The sequence below is a fragment of the Melozone crissalis genome, unplaced genomic scaffold (assembly GCF_028551555.1).
Source record: "Melozone crissalis strain CALT ecotype California unplaced genomic scaffold, PUWL_Pcris_2 ptg000033l_1, whole genome shotgun sequence".
Classification (NCBI taxonomy): Eukaryota; Metazoa; Chordata; class Aves; order Passeriformes; family Passerellidae; genus Melozone; species Melozone crissalis.
The window spans coordinates 11,882,493-11,906,646 of NW_026535811.1; the positions used below are offsets into that span (position 1 = coordinate 11,882,493).

At 41.4% G+C, this 24,154-nt stretch overlaps 1 protein-coding gene across 1 annotated transcript in view; it reads right to left on the reverse strand.

The window, feature by feature from the left end:
• DENND5B (DENN domain containing 5B) overlaps positions 1 to 24,154 on the reverse strand; it is a 104,061-nt gene that overhangs the window by 43,566 nt on the left and 36,341 nt on the right. The window contains exons 2-3 of the mRNA XM_054281954.1: positions 11,206 to 11,315; positions 5,466 to 6,132 (exon numbers count right to left, since the gene is read on the reverse strand). Coding sequence (XP_054137929.1) covers positions 5,466 to 6,132; positions 11,206 to 11,315 — 777 coding nt within the window. The remainder of the gene's footprint in view (positions 1 to 5,465; positions 6,133 to 11,205; positions 11,316 to 24,154) is intronic.

Consider the following 24,154-nt stretch of genomic DNA (forward strand, 5'->3'; position numbering starts at 1 on the left):
GCAAAAGTCTGTGCCAAGGCTGACAGGTCTGTGCCAGCAGGACACACGAAGGTGCTCCTGAGCACACAGGGAGCCCCTTGCTCTCTCCCATGGTGCTGGGGCAGAACAGGCTCCCCAGCCAGCAGCAAGATGATGGGGAGGACACAAGGGTCCAGCAGGGAACAACTTTGGTCATGATCACTTTAGACTGCCATGTTATTTACCTGGCATTTGCCATAACTGCCATGTAAAGGCCTGATTTAACTTTCTTCCCCTCATTCTGAAAAGGTAAAGATGTCTCATTGTGGAAAAGAATAGGATCCAAGTTAAAAACAAAATAAAGTGGAGAGGTTGTGGTGTGTGTGTGTGCAGTTAAAACAGTGGCCCTATCTCCTTTACAGCTCACTGTGAACACAAACAGGCGTGGGGCTGTGGCACAGACCTGAACCAGCTCCTTCTCCTTTTTCCAGATGCTTTAAAAGCTTCACCTTTCAGGTCATACCGACAGCTAACAAAATTGAGCAACTTCTAATTAAAAAACAATCTTGCCATTTCACCTAAGTTAAAAAGGAAGGCTATATGTCATTCTCTGATTTTTCTACATAATTACTTGTCTTTTTTCCAGGGAAACATGCACTGCAGCCTCTGAGTGTAGTTCTACTGAGGCCATAAACCCATGTCTCTTCCACAGCACACAGATTTTGTCCCCATATAATTGGTTCTCTGCAATAGCTTTCCACTGATTTGGATGAATATTAGTGTGGAGGGCAGCTGTTTAAATAATAAGTAGAAGAGCAAAGGTTTTCCATGTAACTATTTGATGTAAAAACACTTTAAAAGGCAAACACATTATGCATGTATTAGTTTTTAAAAATCTACCCCAAAACAGACCTCATAAGAAAGATATTTCAGACACTACGCTTTCTAGGCAATGACTTTATATATGCATAGTCATTTGTATTGCAATTTTTAAGATCAAAAAAAAATAATGTAAAGAATATTTCAATCTTGGAGGAGCAATTACTCAAGCCCTTGGAAAAACAACTTGGAAAATGCTCAAAATTATAATGAGTAGAAACTGCCTAAGCTCTAAGAAGTTTATCTCTGTCTCATCCACACATTCCCTCTCATGCTTAAATCCCTTGAAAGGCAGACATACAAAATGGATTGCTGAGGTTTCCACAGAGCTCATAGTTTAATTCATCTCTCTCCAGCAGGAATCCCACACCAGTGATGTTTTGTTACTTATCCTTTGGAAATTGTAGTAGCAATTGAAGAGTGGACATAAGCAAGACCTTCCATCTGCACAGTCGCACGGGAGAGCTGTGCTCTGAATGAAGGGCACTTACAAGAGCACTGCAAAGACTGCATCCTGAAGAATTGCAGGGAAAGCATATCTAATCCCTCCCCTTGGCTTTCAAAGCTCAAATGTTGAAAACTTGCCCTATTTAATCTTTATGCAGAAGGAAGGAATAAAAATATTCTCTGTACGCAGAACCTGAAGCGCAGGAATTAATATAGTGAAGGTGATTTCAGGTACAGGTTTCCACACCACCTTTGCAGACCAAAGTTGGCACTTCCCACCAGCAGCTGTTGTGATTAACTCCCTGGAAGTCCACACAGTCTCCAGGAGCACTAAGTGCTCATCTTTTCAGACTTGGTGCAAGCACAGGTCTCTGCCAGTTTCTCAGCCATGCAGTCCAAAATACACGGGAACAAAGCAGCTTCAAAAATGAGCTCATCATTCTTTGCTGCCAGTCTCTCTTCAGCCCTCTGCTCGACCACCACAGCTGTAAAGTGAAGTTACAATCCACTGCAATCCCTGCATTTTCCCAAGGGATGGGGCGCCAGTCACCCCTAACACACCATCATCAGTGCAACTGGAAACCCAAAGAGGACTTGTAGCAGCCATGGCACAAACAGCCACTCATTGCTCCTGTCCCCAAGGCAGAACTGTGCCAGACACTCCCGTATCACGCTGGGAACACATCCAGGGCAAGCTGGATAAAGTCACCCAACACCCTCACCTCTTCATTGACTTAGATGCCTTTGTTCAGGCTGCTGGAAGCATTATGCCCCAGGGTTAAAAATAAACTTTTTCATCCTCAACTCCTAGTTCCCTTGAGAAAAATCACTTCAGAAAAGCCAGTACAGACTCTGTGCAACCTTTGTGCCAGTGTTTCACTGCCGTTATTATCAGCTAGGCTTCTTTGTACGGTTGGGGTTGTGAAACAATTTATATTTTCACTTCCTTTTCCAAAAGAAGCCTTTATTCTACAGAAGAACTACATTTTTGACAAGCTTAAATGAAAAGCTTCCTTCCAACAGGAGAACCACAAAAAAGCCAGCTTACATTTCCCATACACGTTAACAGCAGCTCTCACTGAAATAGTTTAGTGAACTGAAGTAGGTTTTGCTCCAGCTCTGATTTCTTGAGTATTACATGATGTCAGTGAATTGTGATTTTGTGTAAATAATGCTGCCTTGCTTGAAATTGCAACCAGAGGACCTTCTACTAATCTCTCACTGAGTTTGGGAAGGTTGCAGCAAGACCAGGCCTCTGGAAACGCATTCCAATGAGTCCACCCCTCTTTAAAGCAGAAAGGCAAAGAAGGGTGAACTTGCAAAATGCCTCTCTCATTGGTTATTTTGGAACAAGAGAAACGTCAGCCAAAGCCTTTTCATCTTTTGCCTTGAAAGAACTAGGGAGTTTAAAAAATGTTTCTCCTCGATGGATCTCATGTCACCATCACATTTTCTGAAAAATCCCTTCACCAGGATTTCTTCTCCTGGGAAGCTGAGAAGTCTCAGGGAAAAATGAAAACAATAACTATCTGATCCACTTCCCCTGTGTTTTGCTGCTTTGGAATGTGGTTGGAGATTGTTTACCAACTTGCCATTGTTTGATTGGTTTCATGTGAATTGTTTTTACTCAACAACCAATCACATCCAGCTGTGTCAGATCTCTGGAGAGGGTCACAAGTTTCAATTAGAATCTTGTTAGGCCTTCTGTATGTATCCTTTCTCTCTTCTTTGGTATAGCATTCTTAATTATAATATCATAAAATACTAAATTAGCCTTCCAAGAATATGGAGTCAGAGTCATCATTTCCTTCCTGGCATGGGGGACCCCAAAAATACCACAATCTCAAAGCTGAAAAGAGCAGATTTTGGTACATTCTAGGCTGGTTCTATTTCAAATCGGAAAATAGCTGCTGTTTTCTTTTTCAGGAATTGAAAGACTGACATTTAAAAGAAGCCTCAGTGCACAATTAGCCAAGAACTCAGCTATCAGGGTATGCCAAAACTGAGGCTTTGCACTTGCCCTCCACTAAACATTCCTCACCTCTGGGAACCAGTATTATGCTGCTATTTACATAATCACAGAATTTCCCTAACACAGCTAGATACTTTCCCCCATGCACCATCAAATTGTGTCTATATTAGATAGGCAAGTAAAAGCCATGTCAAGGACATCCCTAGATCCAAAACAGAAGAGAGAGGGGAATGAAAAAATTCTGAAATTTGAAAGGTGGAAAGGATTACTTCTCACTATCTCACTTTTCTATTAAAAAAACCCTACACAATGAAACCAAATAAACCAAGTAAACTCTTAAATTACAACCAGTAATTGGAAGAACAACATTTATCTAACTCCCGGACATGAGGGCTGAGTCAAAATTATTTAGCACATACTTTGTATCTGTCTCAATGACTATTACAAAAGTAAGGCTTACAGAGGCTGCTCTCCACATGCACAAAATATTACCAAAATGTAACCTGACAAGCACATTTTTCCTAATGCTGCTATCTTTCAGTGAGAAAGAAAAAAGGAAAAAAAAACATTCCCAGTTCTCACTGAGTCAATGAGCAGGGATGGGTGAGAAGCATTTCAGTGGTGCTGCTGTTTAATATCAAACCCCAGTGCAAAGTGGCAAAGGCAGCATGATTCAAACTGAGGAAGAAAGGGGATAACTGCACACACACACAGAGAAGCAGGAGGGAGGGGAAAAGCAGCCTAATCAAAACTAACAGCAGGATTTCTGCTCACACTTCAAACTGAGAGAAGATAAAACCTTTCATTTTCAGTTCTTGAAAGCAAACCCCTGGAGTCCATGTGGAGAAGAGCTCTGCAAAGAACTATCAACCCTTTGAATTCAGTCATTTGCAGAAGAACTACCCTTTTTCTACCTCCCTGAACATTCTTCCCCATTCTCAGTCATTTAGTTATTAGCATTACTATTACACACTTCCTGACCTTTTCTTTTATATGACAAACCCAAGTGATCCCTTCTGGAACCTGAGGGTTTATTATCCAAACCCATTTTAGACCATTTCCCATCCTCTCTCCCTGCTCCATTTCAAGCTGTCTGCTGCTCAAACCACTTCTCGTGACAAGCCCTAGGTGTTCAGCATCTTTTCCTCTTTTCACGAAAAGGCATCCTGGCTCCAGGTTTTTCATTCTCCTCTGATGAAACGACTCCTCCCACCCCGAAAAATGTTTCCCTGACGCACATTTTCCTAATTTAGGGCCAGAATCACAGATGTCATCTGAGAATGCAAATTATATGGACAGGCTTCCAGTGAGACTTAGAGGAACACCCAAAAAGTCTGAATGTCCCCTTGAAAGTCAGCAGGAAAACTTGACCTTGACATGTTGCCATCCAAAAGCACCAGGGCCACACTGACAGGAACCCACATCCTAGAGGAAACAGTAATAGGAGTGTAAAATCCCAAAGCATGCCCAGTGCTAAGTCAGGATTCCCCAAACCTGCAGCAGAGTGTTGCACTATTACAGAAAGACACAACCATAAGAGAAAAGGTTTTCAAAACCAGATTTTCCAAAGCTTTCTGGCACACTTCAACATGGAACATGGACAGGCTCTGTGCAAGCAACTTCTGCCCATGTTTGACCAACTGCATTTTTGTCAGCAACATTCCCAAATACAAGGGACTAAAAAAGGAATGACCAGTAGTTCCACTCAGTTTCAAAACCCACCATTAAATATTTAGCCTCCAAGTGCTAAAACAGTGTTTTAACAAGAACATATCAATCGTATGTGAGGCAGGAAATTACACTAGACTTCAATATGCTGCTGAAATTTGAAAAACAAAGTAGCAGCAAGAGTGTCTTCTGCAAGATGTATTATTTTCTGCTGGTATTTCTGAAGAAGACAGGATTAATTTCATGCTGTCTTGCATGATCAAGGGCAGTGTGAGGATAATAATCGAATGTATTCTATTGCTAGCTGCCACAAGTGATAAATACAATGCATAATTAAACAAGCAGCACCTAGACTGCCTGGAGGAAACAATTATTTAGTGCTTTCATTAGGACACACTCATTTCTCTCATTTTTTCAATGCATTCTCACATTTCAAAAAATCAACCTTAGCTCCATATAACGTGAAATGCTACAAGCTCCTGTGGCTGCAGCTGCCCAGGAACTGCCTGCTGGAAACAGACATTGCTGGATGAGCGCCCACCTTGCGAGTACAGAAGGATCTGCATCTCCAGAAGAACACAGGTGAAGACCTGGACCAGGTTCTCCAGGCCCAGCAGCTCGAAGACCTCCCTCAGAGGGTAGTCAGAGAGGGGCAGCTCATTGGGGCCAGGTCTCTGGCAGATGATGGGCTCATAAACCCCATAAAACTTGAGCGACCTGCCCGGGGGCGGCAGCGGCACCTCGTAGAGGATGTTGTGGATGTAGCTCTCCAGGGGCAGAGGCGGAGGCTGCTGGGAGGTCACTGCCTTGTAGAGCTGGATCAGGAACTTCTTGCAGGCTTGCATGAAGGGCAGAGGGGTGATGAGGCAGATGCACTTGGAGACGTAGAGCGTGTCCCTGCTGATGTCGTAGGAGTTGTAGCGCTGGAGCTTGGCGAGGGACGTGGCGTCGGCGTCGTCGATGCTGCTGGCCAGGGAGTCCATGCTGCAGGAGGAGGAGGCGCAGACGCTGCTGTACTGCTCTGCATTGTGCATCTGGTACAGCGTCTGCATGGCCGTGCAGATCTGCTTGCTCGTGACCTCCTCATAGAAGGTGAGCACAAAGCCGTACGTGCGGGAGCCGTCCTCCCTGGTGATGATGAACGAGTGCAGCTGCGGGTCCCTGTTGTCCGCCTGCGTCCTGAAGGACAGCCCCTTGGGCATACACAGCTAAGAGAGGAGAAAAGAAATAGACAGAGTTACCCAAGACACAATTTTATTTTGCTGTTTTTGCTGTGCGGGCACATTCTTTCATCCCCTGCATCACAACAAGCCACTTAGTTTTAAAATAAAGTATCCAAGAACAAAACGACTGATGCTACTTAAGAGGGAGACATGACTGAAGAAAGGAAAGCACCCTCCAAAATAATCCATCCATTCAGTCATTACAACTCATTTTCATTACTTGCTAAAACTGTTTTCACTACTGAATGGTCTTTGTGCCATTTATTTAAGCATCATAAAAACATCCAGCTCTGCTCTCATTTGCATATATATGCCCACAGTACTCTAAAATCAGAGAGTGAAGGAAGCATCTTATACCACTGGATTTAAATTACATAGACTTCTTGGAATTCTTTGATCTTCCCTAATTTTCTGGGGGAAGAAAACAACAAACAAACCAAACCCCAGCTGACTGGCAGCTATTACATTTACTTTCTTCTCTAAGTGCTACCAAATAGCTTAGACTGGATAAAAGGAGGGGCAGGAAGGGAAACACCCAAAATCTATGAAAGCCTCATTTTTGATTTACCACTCAGCAAAATCCCTTGCAGTGATTCTGCTACACTGGGTGTTTCTCTGAAGCATGGCCCTAGTGATAAATCAAGGCATTTTTCCAGACATTCTTTGGGAATGCTATCAACCATCTAACACAAAATAACAAACATCCAGCAAAACTCGTGTGAATTGTGCATCAGCAGGAAACTGCTCATGTTCTAGTTTAATAAGTATATTTATAAACAAAGGACTATAGCTTTATTTTTACCATCTGAAGAAATAAAAGGAAAGAAGAGAAGGAGAACCTCCAAAGTGTTCCTTTTCAGAAAAGGCAACAGTAGAAGCCAACTATACCACGGTATGTGAACGTAGGCACAACTGAGTGCATCCCCTAATGTCTCACCTTGAGCAGGAGTAAATTCCTGTGGTGCTGGAAGAGGTCAGAAGAAATAACTATAATTTTTCAGGCACATCCTACCCTGAACTTCAGCAGTGCACCCTGCAGAGTCCATTCAAGAGCCTGGTAAAGCTGGGAATTAGGCAAGTGGTCCAGACTCCACAACAGGCCATCAGGCCCCTAAATTATCTAGGACACCTCTTATGTATTGCTCAAAAAGGTAATGTGTAAGGAAATAAGTAGCCTGGAGTTGGCAGAACAACTTAATTCAATTGATGGGTTTTGCTGACACAAACCATGAAATTGCAGTTTGAATTATTTCTGAAGAGCAGCCACATTTTTATTCAAGAGCTTTTTTATTGAGGCATTAACAGCAGTGCCATGGTTAAGGCTTCTCCAATAAAGAAGTAGTAAAAATTCTTGTTTCACACTTTATTTAAATTTATTTTCCACAATAAATATCTCTCTTAACCTCACTTTTTGGCAGGCTAGCTTAATAAAAATTTATTTCTAGAATGTGGGCTTTCAATGATGGCTGTATGCCTTATCAAAGCCAACCAGGCTGAAATCATAGGCTTAAATCTCAATGCTATCAGAGACTGAATTTTCTTCACTTTACAGAAAAATACCTGGACAAGCAAATTAGATATACTATTACAATCAGGCACAGATAGGCATCAGGGAAATTCAGATCAGCTGAGACTGTTTCAGAAGGCTGGTTAAATAAATTTCCTCCAAGCCTTAATTATTATTCCCTTGTCCTTTATGTAGTGGGTAAGCACACACAAAGGGATGCCCATCTATTAAGTTTCAACCACAACTTGACACATGCAGAATATTGACCTTTTAAGACCCTGGCTGCAAACCTTGGCCCAGAGACTCCTGCTGTTGTTAGACCTATAAGAGGACACAGGAAAAAGCAGAGGGAAAAAAAAAAAGATGATAGGAAGAACCGAGACAGGAGGAATGACCAGGAGTCACTTAAGAAGCTAAGATCAAAAGGAAGAGCCTGTAATCATTTTCCAGCAATACAGAAAGCTTTGAATTTGTGGTTAATGCATGAAAACTTTCATCTTAGGGCCCTGGACATCAATCACTTCCCATCTCATCTGTGTCACACATGCCACAGGAGAGTGTTGGGAGAAGCTTGGGATGTGCTAAGGGGGGTGAAATTTTAGCCTGCTGGTATGAGTCTGGCTCACTAATGCTGAGAACACAGTCGGTCACCTGCACTGCATCTTTGTCTAAACACTGAAAACTATCCAAGATTACTGATCAAAGGACAGGATTTTGGTTTCATTTAATTTGTATTTAAAGGTATCCATCAGCAGAACACCGTGGAATTACACCAGATTTGCAATAAGGCTTATAACCAAGGTGGTTTGTAAAAACAAAAGGAAGCTGCATCAGGATAGATAAAGAGGTATCAGCTAATCCATAATCAGTCTCCGAATTCCTGAGCAGGAGATACCCTTCCTCCAAGCACAGAGGCAGGACACACTCGCCCTTATAATCCCTCCCTCCTTTTCCCAGCCATTATCATTTGCAGGTATTTCTGACCCAAAGGTCCCCTCTGGACCACTCCTCACCAGCACTGGCTCACCTCTTCTCCACTAAATCCTTCATTTCACTTTTTAAGCCTCTACATCTTCCTCATGTTCACAACATTCTGTGGCAGCAAGCTCCACACCTAAACCCCACTGTGGGCGAGGGGGTAGAGAGAAAGATGCTTTGCTTTTGTTTGTGTTAAAGCCTGCTCCTTCAAATTCCACCAGGGAACCTCTAGTTCTTTTATTTCAGTACATGAGACATTAAACAGATAATGCTTCCTCGAGTTTCAGAAATACAGCAAAGATTTATATACCTTGATGAACCAGAGGGCTAGAATAGGAAGCTCATATTCTAAAAATTTCTGTATCTCTTTACTGAGAACTTTAGTTTGGTACAACACTTGCAGAATGGCCACAGAACATGGTACGGGTAGGCAGGGAAAATCACAAAAAGCAGCAGGGGGAGAGACAATTTCCTATTAAAGGGAACTCTGTACTTTGACATATACTTTGAAACAGAGAGAAAACATGACTCCTTTGCAGCTTGATTGCTTGGAACTTCAGGGGGCTATTTTTAAAACAACAGGATGGTTCCAGAAGGCAATTGAAATTCCTTAGGCATCCAGCAAAGAGAGTTCTCACAAGTTACCCTTCAAGGATTTATGCATTTTCTTCTCTGAGGAAAATTGCTTCTGGAAGCTCACATAAAGCAAACACATAGGCAGAACTAATACAGCAAGGCAAGATCAGAAAGGCCAATAATTGCCTCAAGAGATTCCGTGGAGGTGGGTATTACTTAAAATGATGTTTCAGATCAAAACAATAAAGAAGTTTTCCAAAAGATAATTTAAAAGATCATTAAATACTGCTGCTGTTAGTAAATGCTTTCTTTTTCTCCAAGACACATTGCAAATGAAAGATGTGTTCAAGGCAGCTCAGTTCAATTATTCTAATAGGTCTCTTGCTGGTTTTAGCATTCCATTTTTGTCCAATACTGTGATCACACTTCACGAATATTAGACATTCTCCACTGTAATGTGAGAGACAAATAACACAGCAATTCCAGCTGCTTGATTCCTGCTGCACACCCCTCATTACTTCATACTGGAACTCCCCCAACGCAAAGGCAGAACTAAAAGGCATAAATAACCTTGGCAGTTGAGCTATTACCATCTTAACTGCTGACAAAGCATTGCTCTGAATCCTTCATGCCTCCTCTATCAGCACAGTGATGGGGAGACCAGCCTAAATACCACCCCAAATCCAGCAGTGCACATTTGGAAGCAGGAGACAGAAATCCCCAGCTGTCAGCAGGCAGAGGGAGAGGCCAGGCTCATTTCTGCCCTTCTGTGCAAGTGCAGTGCCACAGTACCAGCTCTCTGTGTCACTGCTGCTTCCAGCTCCTGTGCTTTCCTGTTAAATATCTGTTAGAAAGCTAAAAATAAAATTCAGTGGAAATTGAGATGAACTCCAGATTTCTACATCTTCATGACTGCAGAGAAGTTCCAAATGCATCTTTTGCATTTGCAAAAGCCAACTTAATGTGGGTTTTATGTATCCCCCACCTCTCCATCTGCTGGGTGAGGGCCAGGAGATTCTCCTGACTTCTCACTTGCACCACACAATGAGGTCACTCTGTTTTGAAGCAGGTGATGTGCTGTCCTGCCTTCCTCAAGTGCAAAGCTCATCTAACCTAGACTGGGGGAAGGCCCTCCCTAATTTTCCAATGTTGACTTAGACACAACTCACATTTTTGAAAACAGCTACAATATTGTTCATTGTTACTGTCACAACAATTGATTACCCTTAAATTAAGAAGCATATGGCATTTTTTGTACTGGGAAGCTCAAATATCTATTGTCTTTGTCAGGTTATGTTCTTAACAAGTGCTTTGGTGATTTTGGAATCATCCTTTAATTACCAGTTCTTCAGAAAAATTCCCAGTGGATTATCAGTCTTTCAGCTGTCAGTGCCTCCACTCCAGGAACTGTTTTCCCCCTCCTTTCCCAGTCCATGGGGCTCAGCCACACAGATGCTCACATCAAATACAACTGAGAGGAAAGAGATGTACAGGAGATGTACTGGTGCAGAGGTGCCATCAAAAGTGATGACCAGCAAAAGCTGTGGTTTAGCTAAATTCCAGCTTCATAAAGATTCCTCTTTCCCTTGTGTGCACAATCCAGGTGTTTTGTACTCCAAAACCTCAAATGGATATCAAGATCTTAAAAATTCCTTGGTTTTCCCCCTTTCCTACCTGGGGACAGGTATGCTAGGTGACCCAACCCCTTCTCAGCCAGACCCTGGGATGCTGCTGGGACTTGTTTGATCACGCAGCACACTCAGAACTAACGAGGGAACACAGCACTTTGCTTTTGTTGTGCCTGAAAGTATTCTGTGTTTTCACAACACCTCTTCCCATGCAGCTTTCCATGCAGCATGCCCAGAGAGCGCTCTTAGTCCCAGGAGAAGCAGCACAGCCACAAGAGCATCACAAGGGCTGGCTGGAAACAACCCAGGGACCTCTCCAGACCCAACACTGCCGGTAACAATTTGAGAAGAGAGTTTTTCTCTACCTACCATGTTGACAGCATCCTGGTCAAAGGGGTTCCACTCAATGTTCTGAGGATAATGAGCCAAAACTTTGGACTTGAAGGTTCTTCTTAGGGGACTCTGGTCAAAATTCTCTCCTGCAACAAATGAAGAAATAATGACTCGAAACAGCACCGAGGCTTCAGAGAGAGCTGACTTTTCTTTTTTTTTTTAATCAAATCTGATGGACATTTTCACTCTCAGAGGTACTACTTTAAAAGAGAAACAGAAAAGATTCCCATTCAGTCTGACCTTACCCTCCCTTCCCACAAAATCTCACTGCAGTTGCAACACAGCTTCCAGTTTAGTATTTACAGAACAGAAATATATTGTCAAGAGAAAAATCACTGCTGAAATTCTACAGAAAAACACCTTGCAATCAACTGGATTCTTGACCTTCTCCAACAGCTTGAGTATCTAGAGACAGCTTTACCTAGTCAGTTAAAGAGCACTTTCCCTCAAATTTATCAGAAGCTGTCTTTAAGGTCAACAAAAAATATGAGCACCTCTTGGCTATCATAAATTATTCAAGCATTCATTATAGATGATATTTTTTTACATCATGTGAAAATTAAAAATTTATTTTTTCTACATCAAATTTCAAGGACATACTTTCTCCACACAAAGAATCCAGCTAGTGCAAAGAGGAAGACTGAAATTAGACTTCAGGTAGAAATGCATCCAGTTATCAGCATACAAATACTGCATTTCACAGTGATGTTGTTATTGGAGTTCTCCCCACTGGATTGTCTACAACATGCAGAACAGTAATCAAACCAAGGAGTTCTTAAAATTTATTAATTTAATGACCATCTATTACACTATCACACAAAACCAGTTCTTCCAACAGCACTAACATGCAAGTGCATTCTGAGAAAGGGTTTTAAATCTTTTCCTTCCCAGGTAATCTCTGAGATTTTAAAGATATTGTTATTTTTATACAACACTTATTTTGAACACAGGATTTAGACACATTGCAGCATCATAGTAGTGGAATCATCACCCTTGGAAGTGTTCAAAAACATGTGGATGTGGCATTTGGGGATATGTTTTAGTAGCAAAAAGGCAGTGCCAGGTTTAATGGTAGGATTTGATAATCTATGAAGATCCTCCTCAAGATCAGACTAAGTACACCAAAACCAGAGACCATTTCTCTATTTCAGAACGTGGCAGTAGAATAACCTCTTATTTTGGTCCAAAAGTTCTTTGCAGAGCCATTAAAGACAGTGTCATCCACCATTTCCCAAAATTTCACAAAATAAAGATCCTACCAAGCAAAGCCAGCAAAAATTTTCTCTCCAGGTATGTACCTAGACATACTCAGCAACATTTTTAGTTCTTAGAATCAAACAGTAATTAACATGCTTGCATAATCAAACAAATATGCACGAGGTTATTTCCCAATTAGCTCTTCAATCATTCTCACATCTAACAGAGTTTACCTTACCACTGTGACTTGGCAGAAAGGCAGGTATTTGATGCTAAATTTATTTGGTTGCTTCTACTAAAAGTTAGAAGAGAATATCTGGATGACTTAATGAAGTTCTCTACTGCTAGCACTAAGTGACTGCTGAAGTTTAAATTTCTTTAAAGGTTTCCTTTCTCATGACAGAAAAAAATAGAAAAAAGAATTTGGTTATCAAGTATAAGTATTACTTTAAGAAATCCATCTGCCCAAAACCAGCAATTACAATGTCCCTGTAGGCTGACAACATGGATTCATTTTATCCAGGAAAATAAATGGCACAAAAAACTTACCTTCGTAGAGTCTCAGCAATGTTTGCATTTTACCATTCCAGTAGTTTAAGAAAAATATAAACTTTAGGTAAAACACACATAGAGAAAATTCTCTCAATCAGTGATCATGAGGGAAAAGCAAAGAGCCAAGACCACACTGGAGTAAAATCAACCTGTCATTAGCTAGAGAGGACATGACATTGCACCCTCCAAACAAAGCTGCCTCACAGAAAGTCAAGCAGGGCACACTTTTAGAGGAGATACATAAATTAGAAAAAAAACAATACAAGGATGTGAAGGAGCAGCCTGTGTGTGAGGGTGAAATGCCATCATTTGCCCAAACTAGCAGGAAACAGCCCAAGTCTCAGCAAAACCAGACGAAAAGCATGGAGCACAACAGCCAGCTCCACACTGACAGGCAGCTGGAAGAGAACCACAGGGAGCAGAACCTTCTTGGCAAACATGAGGGAAGGGATCTGGACTGAAAGGTTCCTGATCCTCTCAGCCTTGGTAGCTCTGAACTGCTGAGTCACACATGGCATAGAGAATTCACTTATCTGTTACTCTAAATGAACAGTGAATTTTCATTAAACCTCCCACACGCTTCTAAGTGCTTCTTTGCTAACTTTCCAAACAGGATTAGCAAGGCACATTTAAAGTGAGCCAAGTATTAAATGCAAATTGAATCCATTTGCTAAAATACCAATGGCCACATAACACTACTATATGGACAGGAACATAGCATTTGATGTGTGCTGCCCATGCAAACAGCACAACTCTCAGAGGCAAATTTAAAAATTGGGTTTGAATTCAATCCTTTTGCATTCAGGATTTTTTTTTTAAAAACCGAGTACTTTTAAAAATTGTGTAAAATGTGTCAGATTCAGCTTCCATTGCATTTGGATACTTCCATCCTGTTAATGGTACTCTTAAACAACTTGTGCCTTCCTTTAAGGAGCTGGCTTTTAAAGGGACATTTAGATTCAAATTAAAAGCAAATAGTGAAGCGATGGATGCTAGATCAAGAAAAAACTGTGCTACTTTCATTTCAAAACAAAAAGATTGCTCAAAATTAGAAGACAAGCCTGATCTGTGTTTTGGATGAAAGACAGAATTACTAGGGAAATGCAGCTATAGTCATGAAGCCGTTAATCATGATGACTTTCACAAGTGTGATCCTACATCAAAATTTAGTGATCTTCAAGTTTAAACAGATCTGTTTCAATTATTGTCACAGTGACAGAGGCACACAAAGCTTTGTACCAAATAGGCAGAGGCATCTTCCACCCTCTGGTCCAGGGAATGCCAGCTATCTGTCACTCCTCCCAAGCTCTGGAACACAGACAGGAATGCCTGTGACTACAGAAACAAAAATATCTTTTATTCCTTTAGAGGAACACAGCTATGCACAGAGCTCGTGGTGACCACATCTGTGACAGCCTCCTCTAATTAAAAGTGCTCAGCACAACCAGCTATGGCCTCTCCCTGCAGATGGAATTTTGTTAAGCTTATTTAATAACAGGATGACCCTGCGCGAGAAGCAAATAATACACAATGTGTGAGTGAGAAAACAATGTGGGCACAGGAATAACAGTGCTTGGCTGGGGAGCAAGCAGGCTGTTAATTGTCAGGCTCAGGACCTGGTTAGTTTGAGTAGTGCAGAACTGCTCTGCTGCTTTTCTCCCATGCCTCCCCAGGATGCCAGGGTGGCAGGGAGAGGCTGAGCAGAGTTCAAGGACATGGTAACTCAAAGCTCTTATTTCTGACTTCACATTCTCACAATCTCATAGCAGAGGATGGAGATAAGAAAGGGAGGACTGGGACAAGGCAGACAAAACAGTTTTCATTCCAAAGTTTTAAAATCTGAGTTGTCTGTAAGAAAGTAGTGGATTTTGGGGGGCTGAGGAGGAGTGTCATAGACATATTTTCTGAAAAATCCTTTTGTTAGGAATTTTGTCAGGATTTTTTGTCCTGAGTAGCTGAGAAGCCTCAGAGGAAAAGAAAAACAATAATTATCTGCTGCTGTGGAATGCAACAGGTGCATCTTTGTTTGGTCTCATGTGGTTGTTTTAAATTAATGGCCAATCACAGCCCAGCTGTCTCAGACTCTCTGGTCAGTCACAAGATTTTATCATCATTCCTTTCTATTCCTTTCCTTTGCTAGCCTTCTGATGAAATATTTTCTCTTTCTTTAGTATAGTTTTAATATATCATTTTCTTTTAATATATGTCATAAAATAATAAATCAGCCTTCTGAAACATGGAGTCAACATTCTCATCTCTTCCCTCATCCTGGGACCATCACAGAGGAGGGCAGTGTCTAATCTTCCTTTTGAATGCCAATATGTAAAGGAATTAATGGATAATATTTAAGCAGGAAACTATAGGGGGATGTGTACCCTATCAATTCATCTAAAATATTTCGAATTTTCTGGGGGTATGTGTCTATATGAACCTCACCAGTATTTCTGTTTAAATCTAGACTGCAAAATAAACTTCCCTGAGGTGTCAGGAAACTTTGTGTCTATGTAGCAGAAAATTTGGTGGAGCTGAACCTTCCAGTCCCCCACATTCACAAATCCACACAACTAAGCCTTGTTAGATTTCTGGGTAAGTATCCTGTAAAAAAGGCCTCATGCAAGATATTGTTCAGTCTATTATGCAACAGATCTAGCACAGTCTCCTCTCCACCAATATATTGACAATATACTGACATCACTAGTGGGATTTTGCTGGAGAACCATATCTGCCAAGAGAGCTACGAGAAACAGAACAAAATTTTCCAAATATTGATTTAAATTAGGTAAAAGAATTAAGAATTCCAAGAGGTTTGGTTTTGATTTGGATCTGTGATTTTCAATTTGATTCAAGAGGAGTAAGAAGACTGAAAATAAAGAAATAGAGAGGTCCTGGTCATTGTTTTATCCTTAACCCCTCTTTACCTGAGGTTTTGTCTGCAGTGTCTGAGCTCTTGCCATGGAGATCTGCTTGTAGATATTGGTACAAGACTACACAGCATAACAAACAGAAATAAAAAAAGCAAGTATGAACAAAATGAAAATATATACAATGTACTGGGGAAGGGGAAAAAACATGAATCAGACATTAAATATTCCCCCTCACCATCTCACTTCCCCCCACTACTGGCAAAGGGTAAATCCACAAGACAAATAAAACCTTCCAGGACTGGATTACTGTAGAGGTGTTGAATGCAATGACAGACATGGCAGAAATACTTGTCAAAATTAGTAACAAGATTAAATTCTCAGTACTTCAAACAACACACTGCTTTACAGCTTCCCTATTATGAAAGACATCTTTGTTCACATATTGAGCCCTTCTAGAGCCTGAGAAAATCAGGGGAAAAAACACATCAGTCCTTCAGCTAGTGTTGAACTAAACCCAGGAAGTTTTATATAGTATAATACTGTTAGTTATGTTGTTACACCTTCAATCCTCCACAACATTTTCAGGACTTACTGAAGTTACCTAATAGCTCTATTCATCATTTCTGTCTCATAACTCTGTGGTTTTAGACTAAGATTTGAATAAATAAGCTATGTTTAGAACTTGGATGAACAATTTTAATGTGTTCCAGCAACAGCTACCACTTCCAAAGGAAGAGCTTCCTGCTAGCATGTCTAACTGAGGCTTCTTCTAACTGGCTTGCTCATCTCCTGCAGACAAACAAAAATGTTTCCACAGATGCCTTGGCACCTCTGTGTCAGAAAAAGGTCACATCCACACAAAGGCATCACACAATCCTCCTCAAGTTCAAACTTTTTACAGAGCTGGCACCTATGTTAAAGCTGCAATAGCAGTGACCTCTCTGGTGATTCACTCTCTAGGTGTAAATTCAGAGTAGTTCTGCTACAACCTCCTACTTGAGTGTAAATCCAGACACCAGTGCAGAGGACACACATAGTTCTGCCCAGGCCAGATTTTTTGGGAAGGCAACCCTCAGCAGAGGGCACAAAAGTTCTTTCAACAGAGATTTTCAGATGTGAATATGTATTTTAGGATAATTTTCCATTTTCTTTAGGAGGCACCTGAAGATAGCCCACATTCAAACCTGCAGGATGATGTTTCTCCACCCCACATGCCTGAAGTAATTTCATTCTAACTTTGAGCTGTTTGAACTAAAAGCTGCATAAGTATTAAATGAAATTAAATTGTCAAAACTAGAGATGCCTCTTGCTAAATGGCCCATATCCACATTACCTTTACAAGTCTCTCTGCCAGGCTGTCCTATCAGCTCTCCCCTAAAGATTTTAATTCAAAGGCAATTTGGCACTGAGCTTCCACAGAGGCAGCCAGCACCTCTGCAATAGAAAGAGTGAAAAAGAGCAACCATGAAACAATGTATAACCAGATGCTCCAGGACAGGCTCTGGTTTGATGCCCATTTCAGTACTCTGACCATTTATTATCATCAGTCACATGGCTAAGCACCCACAGAAGTGATGTGAAAACTCCTGCACAGGAAGTCAAATTGCCAGCAAGGATAAAAACACAGAGCTATGGACACTCTTCTGTGTTGTACCACCTAACGCTTTACACAAACACAATATCATGAAACGCTATAAGTGCCACAAGTTATTTACACTTGGAAAAGGTGCAGTATTTAAAAAATTCTATTTAAAAGGAGATTTGTTCACATAAACATGTCATTGTATGTCTATATAAAGAGGAAAAGCCTTTTAAAATGAGAAATTTTTAAAATGAGAAATTTAGTTTGCCATAATCTCTTCCTTCTGTCCTTGATTAAAATACTAAACTATCTGCCTACTGAATAACACTATACAGCATCAACACTGCCAGTCTTAAAATAGCCCCACGTCCCAGCTGCCAAGAGATCACAGACATGTCACTACATTAGTGATTAAGTATGAATTACCCCATCCCTTTTACACCAAAATTGCATTATAATCTTGTCAAATAAAAAAAAAAAATCCAATTAGGTCAGTTTGGGTGATTTTTTGCAGTGGAGCAGGTGGAGCTTAATAAAGAGGTGCCCATGCATGGTGCTCCTACACAATTACCTTGGAGTCTGTCTCCAAAGGCTGAAAGCAACAGTGGAGCAGGTATGAGACCAGACCTGTACTTATAAGTACAGGGAATTATTTATACTTTGGGTCTTTATTTTCTCTAGAAATCAAGGTGTGGAATTGACTATACTTTTCATACTGCCTTTACAGGTATAGGCTCTCAATCTAGGGAAAACATGCCCCAGAGATCCTTGGCCTATCCTGGTCACATACCAGTGGCATATTTTCTTTTCTGTTACATGTTTATATTCAAACCTGCTGTATCTTTTGAACACTTGATATAGAATGAATGAGCATTTCTACTAATAGAGAATATGATCCAAGCAACAATTAAAAGTTCATTTAAATTGAAGTTTCATACATCATAATTCTTAAACTGCTTGCTAAGTCTTTGTTCAGTTACACAGGACAGGAGCAAGGTATAACACTATATGAAACTGAAGAGTTTGAAATGCAGCTCTCAGTTCCAAAAGCACATTAATGATGGCAGAGTGACAAATGTTGAAGCAGGAATAAGACACTGGCTCAGGTCCTTAAACACAGCAGGATGCCAAAGCCTGTTCAGCAAGGGGATCCCTGGCTTGGGAGCAACAGGCACCTGACTACTGCAGTCTTGGGCTGAACAATGAAGAAATTGAAGGTATTTTAGATGCCACCACATTCCTGTGAAGTTTGAGCAGTTTCCTACCCACTGCAATGCCAGTTTCCCTCTCCTTGTTCCATGTGTTCACCTCCCTTTACAGACAGGACACAGGACCAGGTGCCCAGTCAGGCCTTTGGCACACCACATCTTTCATGCTTGTGCTTTCTATTTACTTACAGGGACAGGGTCAAGTCCAAATGCATCTAATTTCCGTGTTAGAATATGGTGTTGCATTCTCAGACTAGTTTTGAAAATAGTCTCACCAATATAATTTCTGACTCAAATCTTAAAATAGGTTTTGTTCTCTACTCCACCATAGAGGTACACTACACTACTCCACATAGAGGTACAAGGTAGTACCAGAGTCTTGTCTCAAGATCTGCTTTGTTACAGCTGGCATTTCTGGAGAAAAGGTAAAGAAAAAAAACCACCAAACCCCACAAACAAGTAGAACCTGTCATCCTGAAATCCCTATACCACTACTGTTCAGGTTTGTGTGCAACAATGCAGGAAAGAAAGGGGAGTTTTTCAGAAAATTTTGCTTTGGGGCTTTTTTAAGGCAGAGACAAACAGTTTTATTTTCATAATTCCAGTCCATTTTAAACTGGGCTGTTAAATTAGGGTTTTTTTAAGCCACTCTGCAATGCACATACATCATGCACCCACATTAGTCTTCCCTCATCAGGAGGGCAAGTTTCAGGTGTTTTGTTACTTGAAGTCAGAAGCAATTTCACCAAAAATGCATTTATAGAACATCTCCTGCCGCCCAAATTAAGCTCAGCTTGCAAATCAGTACAAGAAAAGAAAAGTTTAATTTGACCTGGACTATTTTCAGCACTAAATAACTTTGACATCAACAGAGCAAGTCCACACTGCAGTTGAATACCCAGCTAAACCCAGGGGTTAAGCCTTGTTTTTCTCCACCTCACACAAGCTTGAGAGCTCAGTTCCCTGGACTCAGCAACCTCCCCCTGGGATTTCCCCAGATTAAACGAAGCCCTTCTTTGCTGATGTTGCCAAGAGGAACATCCCTCAATGTGCTGAGCCACACTGAGGATGCAAGGGACCCTGGTTGGTTTTTACTCAGCACTGCCCACATGGGCATGCATCAGAAGGAAGCTATCCCCAGTTTCTGAGGAAGATTCTTCTACCAACAGCACATTCCACAGCCCAACACTGGCACACAAGATGGACACTTAGAACCCCCTAAGAAGGGACAGCCTCTCTGCAGCCCTTTGAAGAGCTGGCCCACACCTGTGAGGTTTACAGAGATGGGTTCCTCAGTGGGGCAAAAGGAAGATTTAGAAAGGTTGGGCCCAGCAGTGGCTCCCCACTGCAGTGAGTTACTTCTTTTGCACACCCTTTACAAGCACAGGGTTACAAGAAGGCAGCTGTCACCTGCCAAAGGCTGCAGCTGCTAGCTTCATGACAACTTAGTTAATATGTGGTCTTGGTGAGAAAAGAGTCAGGCAGAGAAAGAACTTGGCAGCTTGCAGCCAACAAGGCCCTTTCACTGCCATGAAGTAGAAGCACTCCCTTGTGTAGCACAAACTTTATTTAGGGAGCTTTGAGCAACTGCAGTAAAAGTTGCTGCCAACAAGGAATTGGCCTTATGACAGTCTCCAAGAGCCAGTCTTCCACCAGTTTTCAACAAAGGGATCCTTTTAGAAGACAAAAACCTGCACACTGAAAAGTCACAAGAACCCTCAGGCAAGGCTTGAAATTACCAGAGCTTCCGGATGGAGAAGGGTGGCAAGCAGGAATGGAGCTGCAGAAACAAGGATATGCTGCCCACACAGCCACATTCATCTCTAAAAGCTGATACTTCCACTAAAGAGCTACCTGAAAACCATCTCAGTTTGCAGACTGCTCTCAGCTGCTTCAACCCAGCTGGACCACAGTAACTGGAGATCAGCATATTGCTGCAAATGCTTTGAAAGTGGGCAAAGCTGTCACCAAAGGACCAAGGCATTACACACCATGCTGGATGATGCAGTTATTAACTTTGGGGGGGAAAATGGAATTTTGTCAACTAGAAGTGTTAGAACATTGTTAAAAGGAAAAAATATCATCTTGAAAGGAAGATCAGTTGTAACTATGCCACGAACATCTCTACAGGTGTTAGACAACACCAGCCTAATTTACAATCTGAAGAATGCCAGTGAGCTTACAAAAGGGATCATTAAGTGCATCAGTGCACAGTAATTGTGCATGTAAGCCACGTGAAGAATATTCTTTATGCTTGTGTAAACCTTAAGTAAATTATTACTAGTTAGATACAGCTTTAGATTTTATTAATTGCTGCAGAGCTCTATTTCAGACAAAGCACAAACGCCCAGATTGAAGCTTTATCACTCCTGCCAATCTTGGGGCCAGTGTCCAAGTTTACTGAAAATACAGAAAGCTGACACCAGGACTCAATCACCAGGTCACTGTAAAATTTCAGGATTCAAATCCAAAGGCTTGGACAAACATTAATTTCTGGATCCAAACTAGATTCCAGGTGGAAAACTCAAAGCACAGCATCATTTCTACCATGCCTCTAGATTTAGTTCAGATCCCTAGGCTGCCAGAACCAAAATCCTTTGGCTTGCCTTAATGCCCTGGGGAGTATTAGGTGCCAAAGCATGTGTGGAAAGAAAGATCTCACTTGAAAAGGCCAGAAGAGTAATTGTCTCTGGGTACAGCTCACAAATGCCATGTGCCTCAAATCCTTTCTTCCCTGGTCCCACTTGTCCCCACAGCCATCTGGAAATGAAGGCAATTCTGCAAGTGCAGCCCCGACCCTTGTGCCTCAAAAGCACTGATTTCAAGGTTACTGGTAGATTTTTTTTCTCAGGTGTATTTTGGGGCTGCTGCTCTCCCAACAATCCAGCTTTAAACCCCAGGATATACCTTCCACTGCCATCAACAAGATCTCTTAAAGAACACAGAAAAGTGCAAAAGGCTCTCTGTCTTACAAATACCCCTGTTGCCAAAGCCCAGCAATGAAAACCAGTGTTTGATCCTTTCTCCCCTCACATTTCTACAGCCACTCCAGTGAAAAACCCTCTATCACTAGATATCCACTTAAGAATGGCATATGTTTCAGGAATGTTTTTAGACCCTAAAGCTAAAAAGCCTCATGAGAGCCACAGAAGGGAACAGGGAGCAATTCTTGGCCTGAAACTGGGTTGAAGAGAGCCAGCAGGACAAAGAGAATACACAGAAAGGAGAGTAAGAAATTGAAGCACACTCTCAACCAAAGTGCATGTCTTACCTATTATTCAGTGCCCTCTTAGTAGAGATGAAAGCAGCAGAGATCTAAATAAACCTAAAATGACTTGGCATTTAAGCAAGTGTTTCCTCTTCACCACTAATCCACTAATCTTTTGGTGCCTGGATCCAGGTTGATTGGCATGCTAAAAATACACAGGTAGAAGGCATAGAAGGCATGTAACTGATACTCTAATTTTTTACATAAGCATGAGCTGTCACCAACTCCAGATCTACTTGGAAATCAAGGCTTTTAGAGCTACCTCAAACAGACACCAGAACCTTCCTGGCCATTGCAAACAACTCCTGTTATTTCTGCACCACATATGTTATAGTATTTTACGCCTTCCTTTGGCATAAAGTGGAATTTTATGGAGTTAAATAAAATGCTTCACCTAATGAGGCAAACCATGCCATGCTGTTTTGGAGCCTCAGTAGCTGTTACAAAATTACACATTAGAAACGGAGCATTTCACACTGAGCAGATCAAGGCTGGATTAGCCACGGACCACAGCTGAACGCACTTTAGTACCTATGGTTTCTGTGACTGTACAAAGCCTGGAAGGTCTAAAAAATGCAAGGAAGTGCAAACAAAAGGAGAGAGAATTAACACAATCTATGGGTGTAGCAGCACAGCTGAATGTAGTGGTGTCTTGGTGTGACAATGTAGAACAGCTAAATCTGAACATCCTGTTGCAAAAAACCCCCAAGAGTATTGTTTTTATTGCTCATTTTGCTTTGGAAAAGTTGTTATTCCTTCAAATCAGGGAAGAGAATAATTTTGGGTGCTTGAGGATGGGTTTCAATAGACCCCACTAAACATTCCCTGTAACACATAAGCCCACTAACTCAAGATCATTACTCTGCGTAAGAAAGAGCAGCATGCAGTGTATTCACAACCACACACATGTGCACACTCCCTTCCCCACAAAGAAAGGGGAAAGGCAGGAACAATGCTCCAGGATAAAAGCACCTGGGGTCTTCCACAAAATAGCCTGAGCAACAACAGAGTCAGTCCCCAAACCTGGACACCAGCTGGCTCCTAATTCAGCACAGCAATTCAGTAGCATCAGGAGCTCCTGTGGGATTAAAATTCCCATCTCAAATCAGGCAGCATCCACACATGTCAGATTAAAGAGAAGCAGGCATTTGCATACCTCTTCAGGGTTTGACAGGTTAGTGGTGATTTATTCTGTAACCTGCAGCACACACACCAGGAGCATCCCTGATGGATGCCTCCTCCATGCAAAGGTTAACAGGTCTGTGTGCATTACATTAAATATTTACATTAAAGAAGCATTTTTTTTCATATTTAAATGGGAAGCACACACAAGAACAAAGACCCAAACTAAAAATATTTGTGACGACAAATGATACAGATTTCAGCAGTCACAAAGATGTTAGCAATAAGCTAAGCAGGGGATACCTGAGCACAAGTATTACTGGATATTTGCTAAAATAAACTCTGTAGTTTTACTATCAGAATGAAAAAAACCCAACTTTCTTGTTAAGGACTATAAGATGATTCACTAATATCAGATTATCACAGTTTATAATGAATATTTCAAGGGTTTCACATGTATACAGGCAATCAGCCCAATGGGGCTGGTCTCCAAGTTGTCACAAGAACAGGCAGTGCATGTGGGGAACAGAATTCCCCTTTGAAATTAAAACCACTATATATGTATGTATGAGATTAAAGGAATCTGAGCACTCACATCCTACAGCTGCAAATTCAAGGGTTGTGAAAGAATTTCAAAACACTGAACTTCTGGCTAAACTTATTTATGAGACAAAACAACAAAGCTTCCAAAATCTGCTTCTTTTGCCTCTGAAAAAGGCTGCTTGCTAAAGTAGGACTTCACCCCAGGCTTTGAATTCAGCAAGGTTGATTTCTCTGTTTGTACTGATATGACAGCCTGAATGTGACTTATTTTAATGCAGAAATATGAAACTTCAACCTGAATCTGTATTTTGCAGCATCAGAGTATACATTTATAAACAGCCTGAGGAACTGAGTGTTCTGGTGGTGCTCCTGGTTAACCCCTTCCCAAATTATTGCCTCCTTATAGAAACATCCTTCTGCCACCCATCCTGGGGATCTCAGCTATTTGGTGTGTTCATCCAGAGATCTTCCTCACCCTTCCTGCTTCCTTTCTTGCACTGGAGCTTCCCAACAAAGCTGCTTTAGGCTGCAGCTTAAGCAGTGAGCCCTGTTTCATTCAGGTCAGGAACACTTGGATTTTACAGTGCAG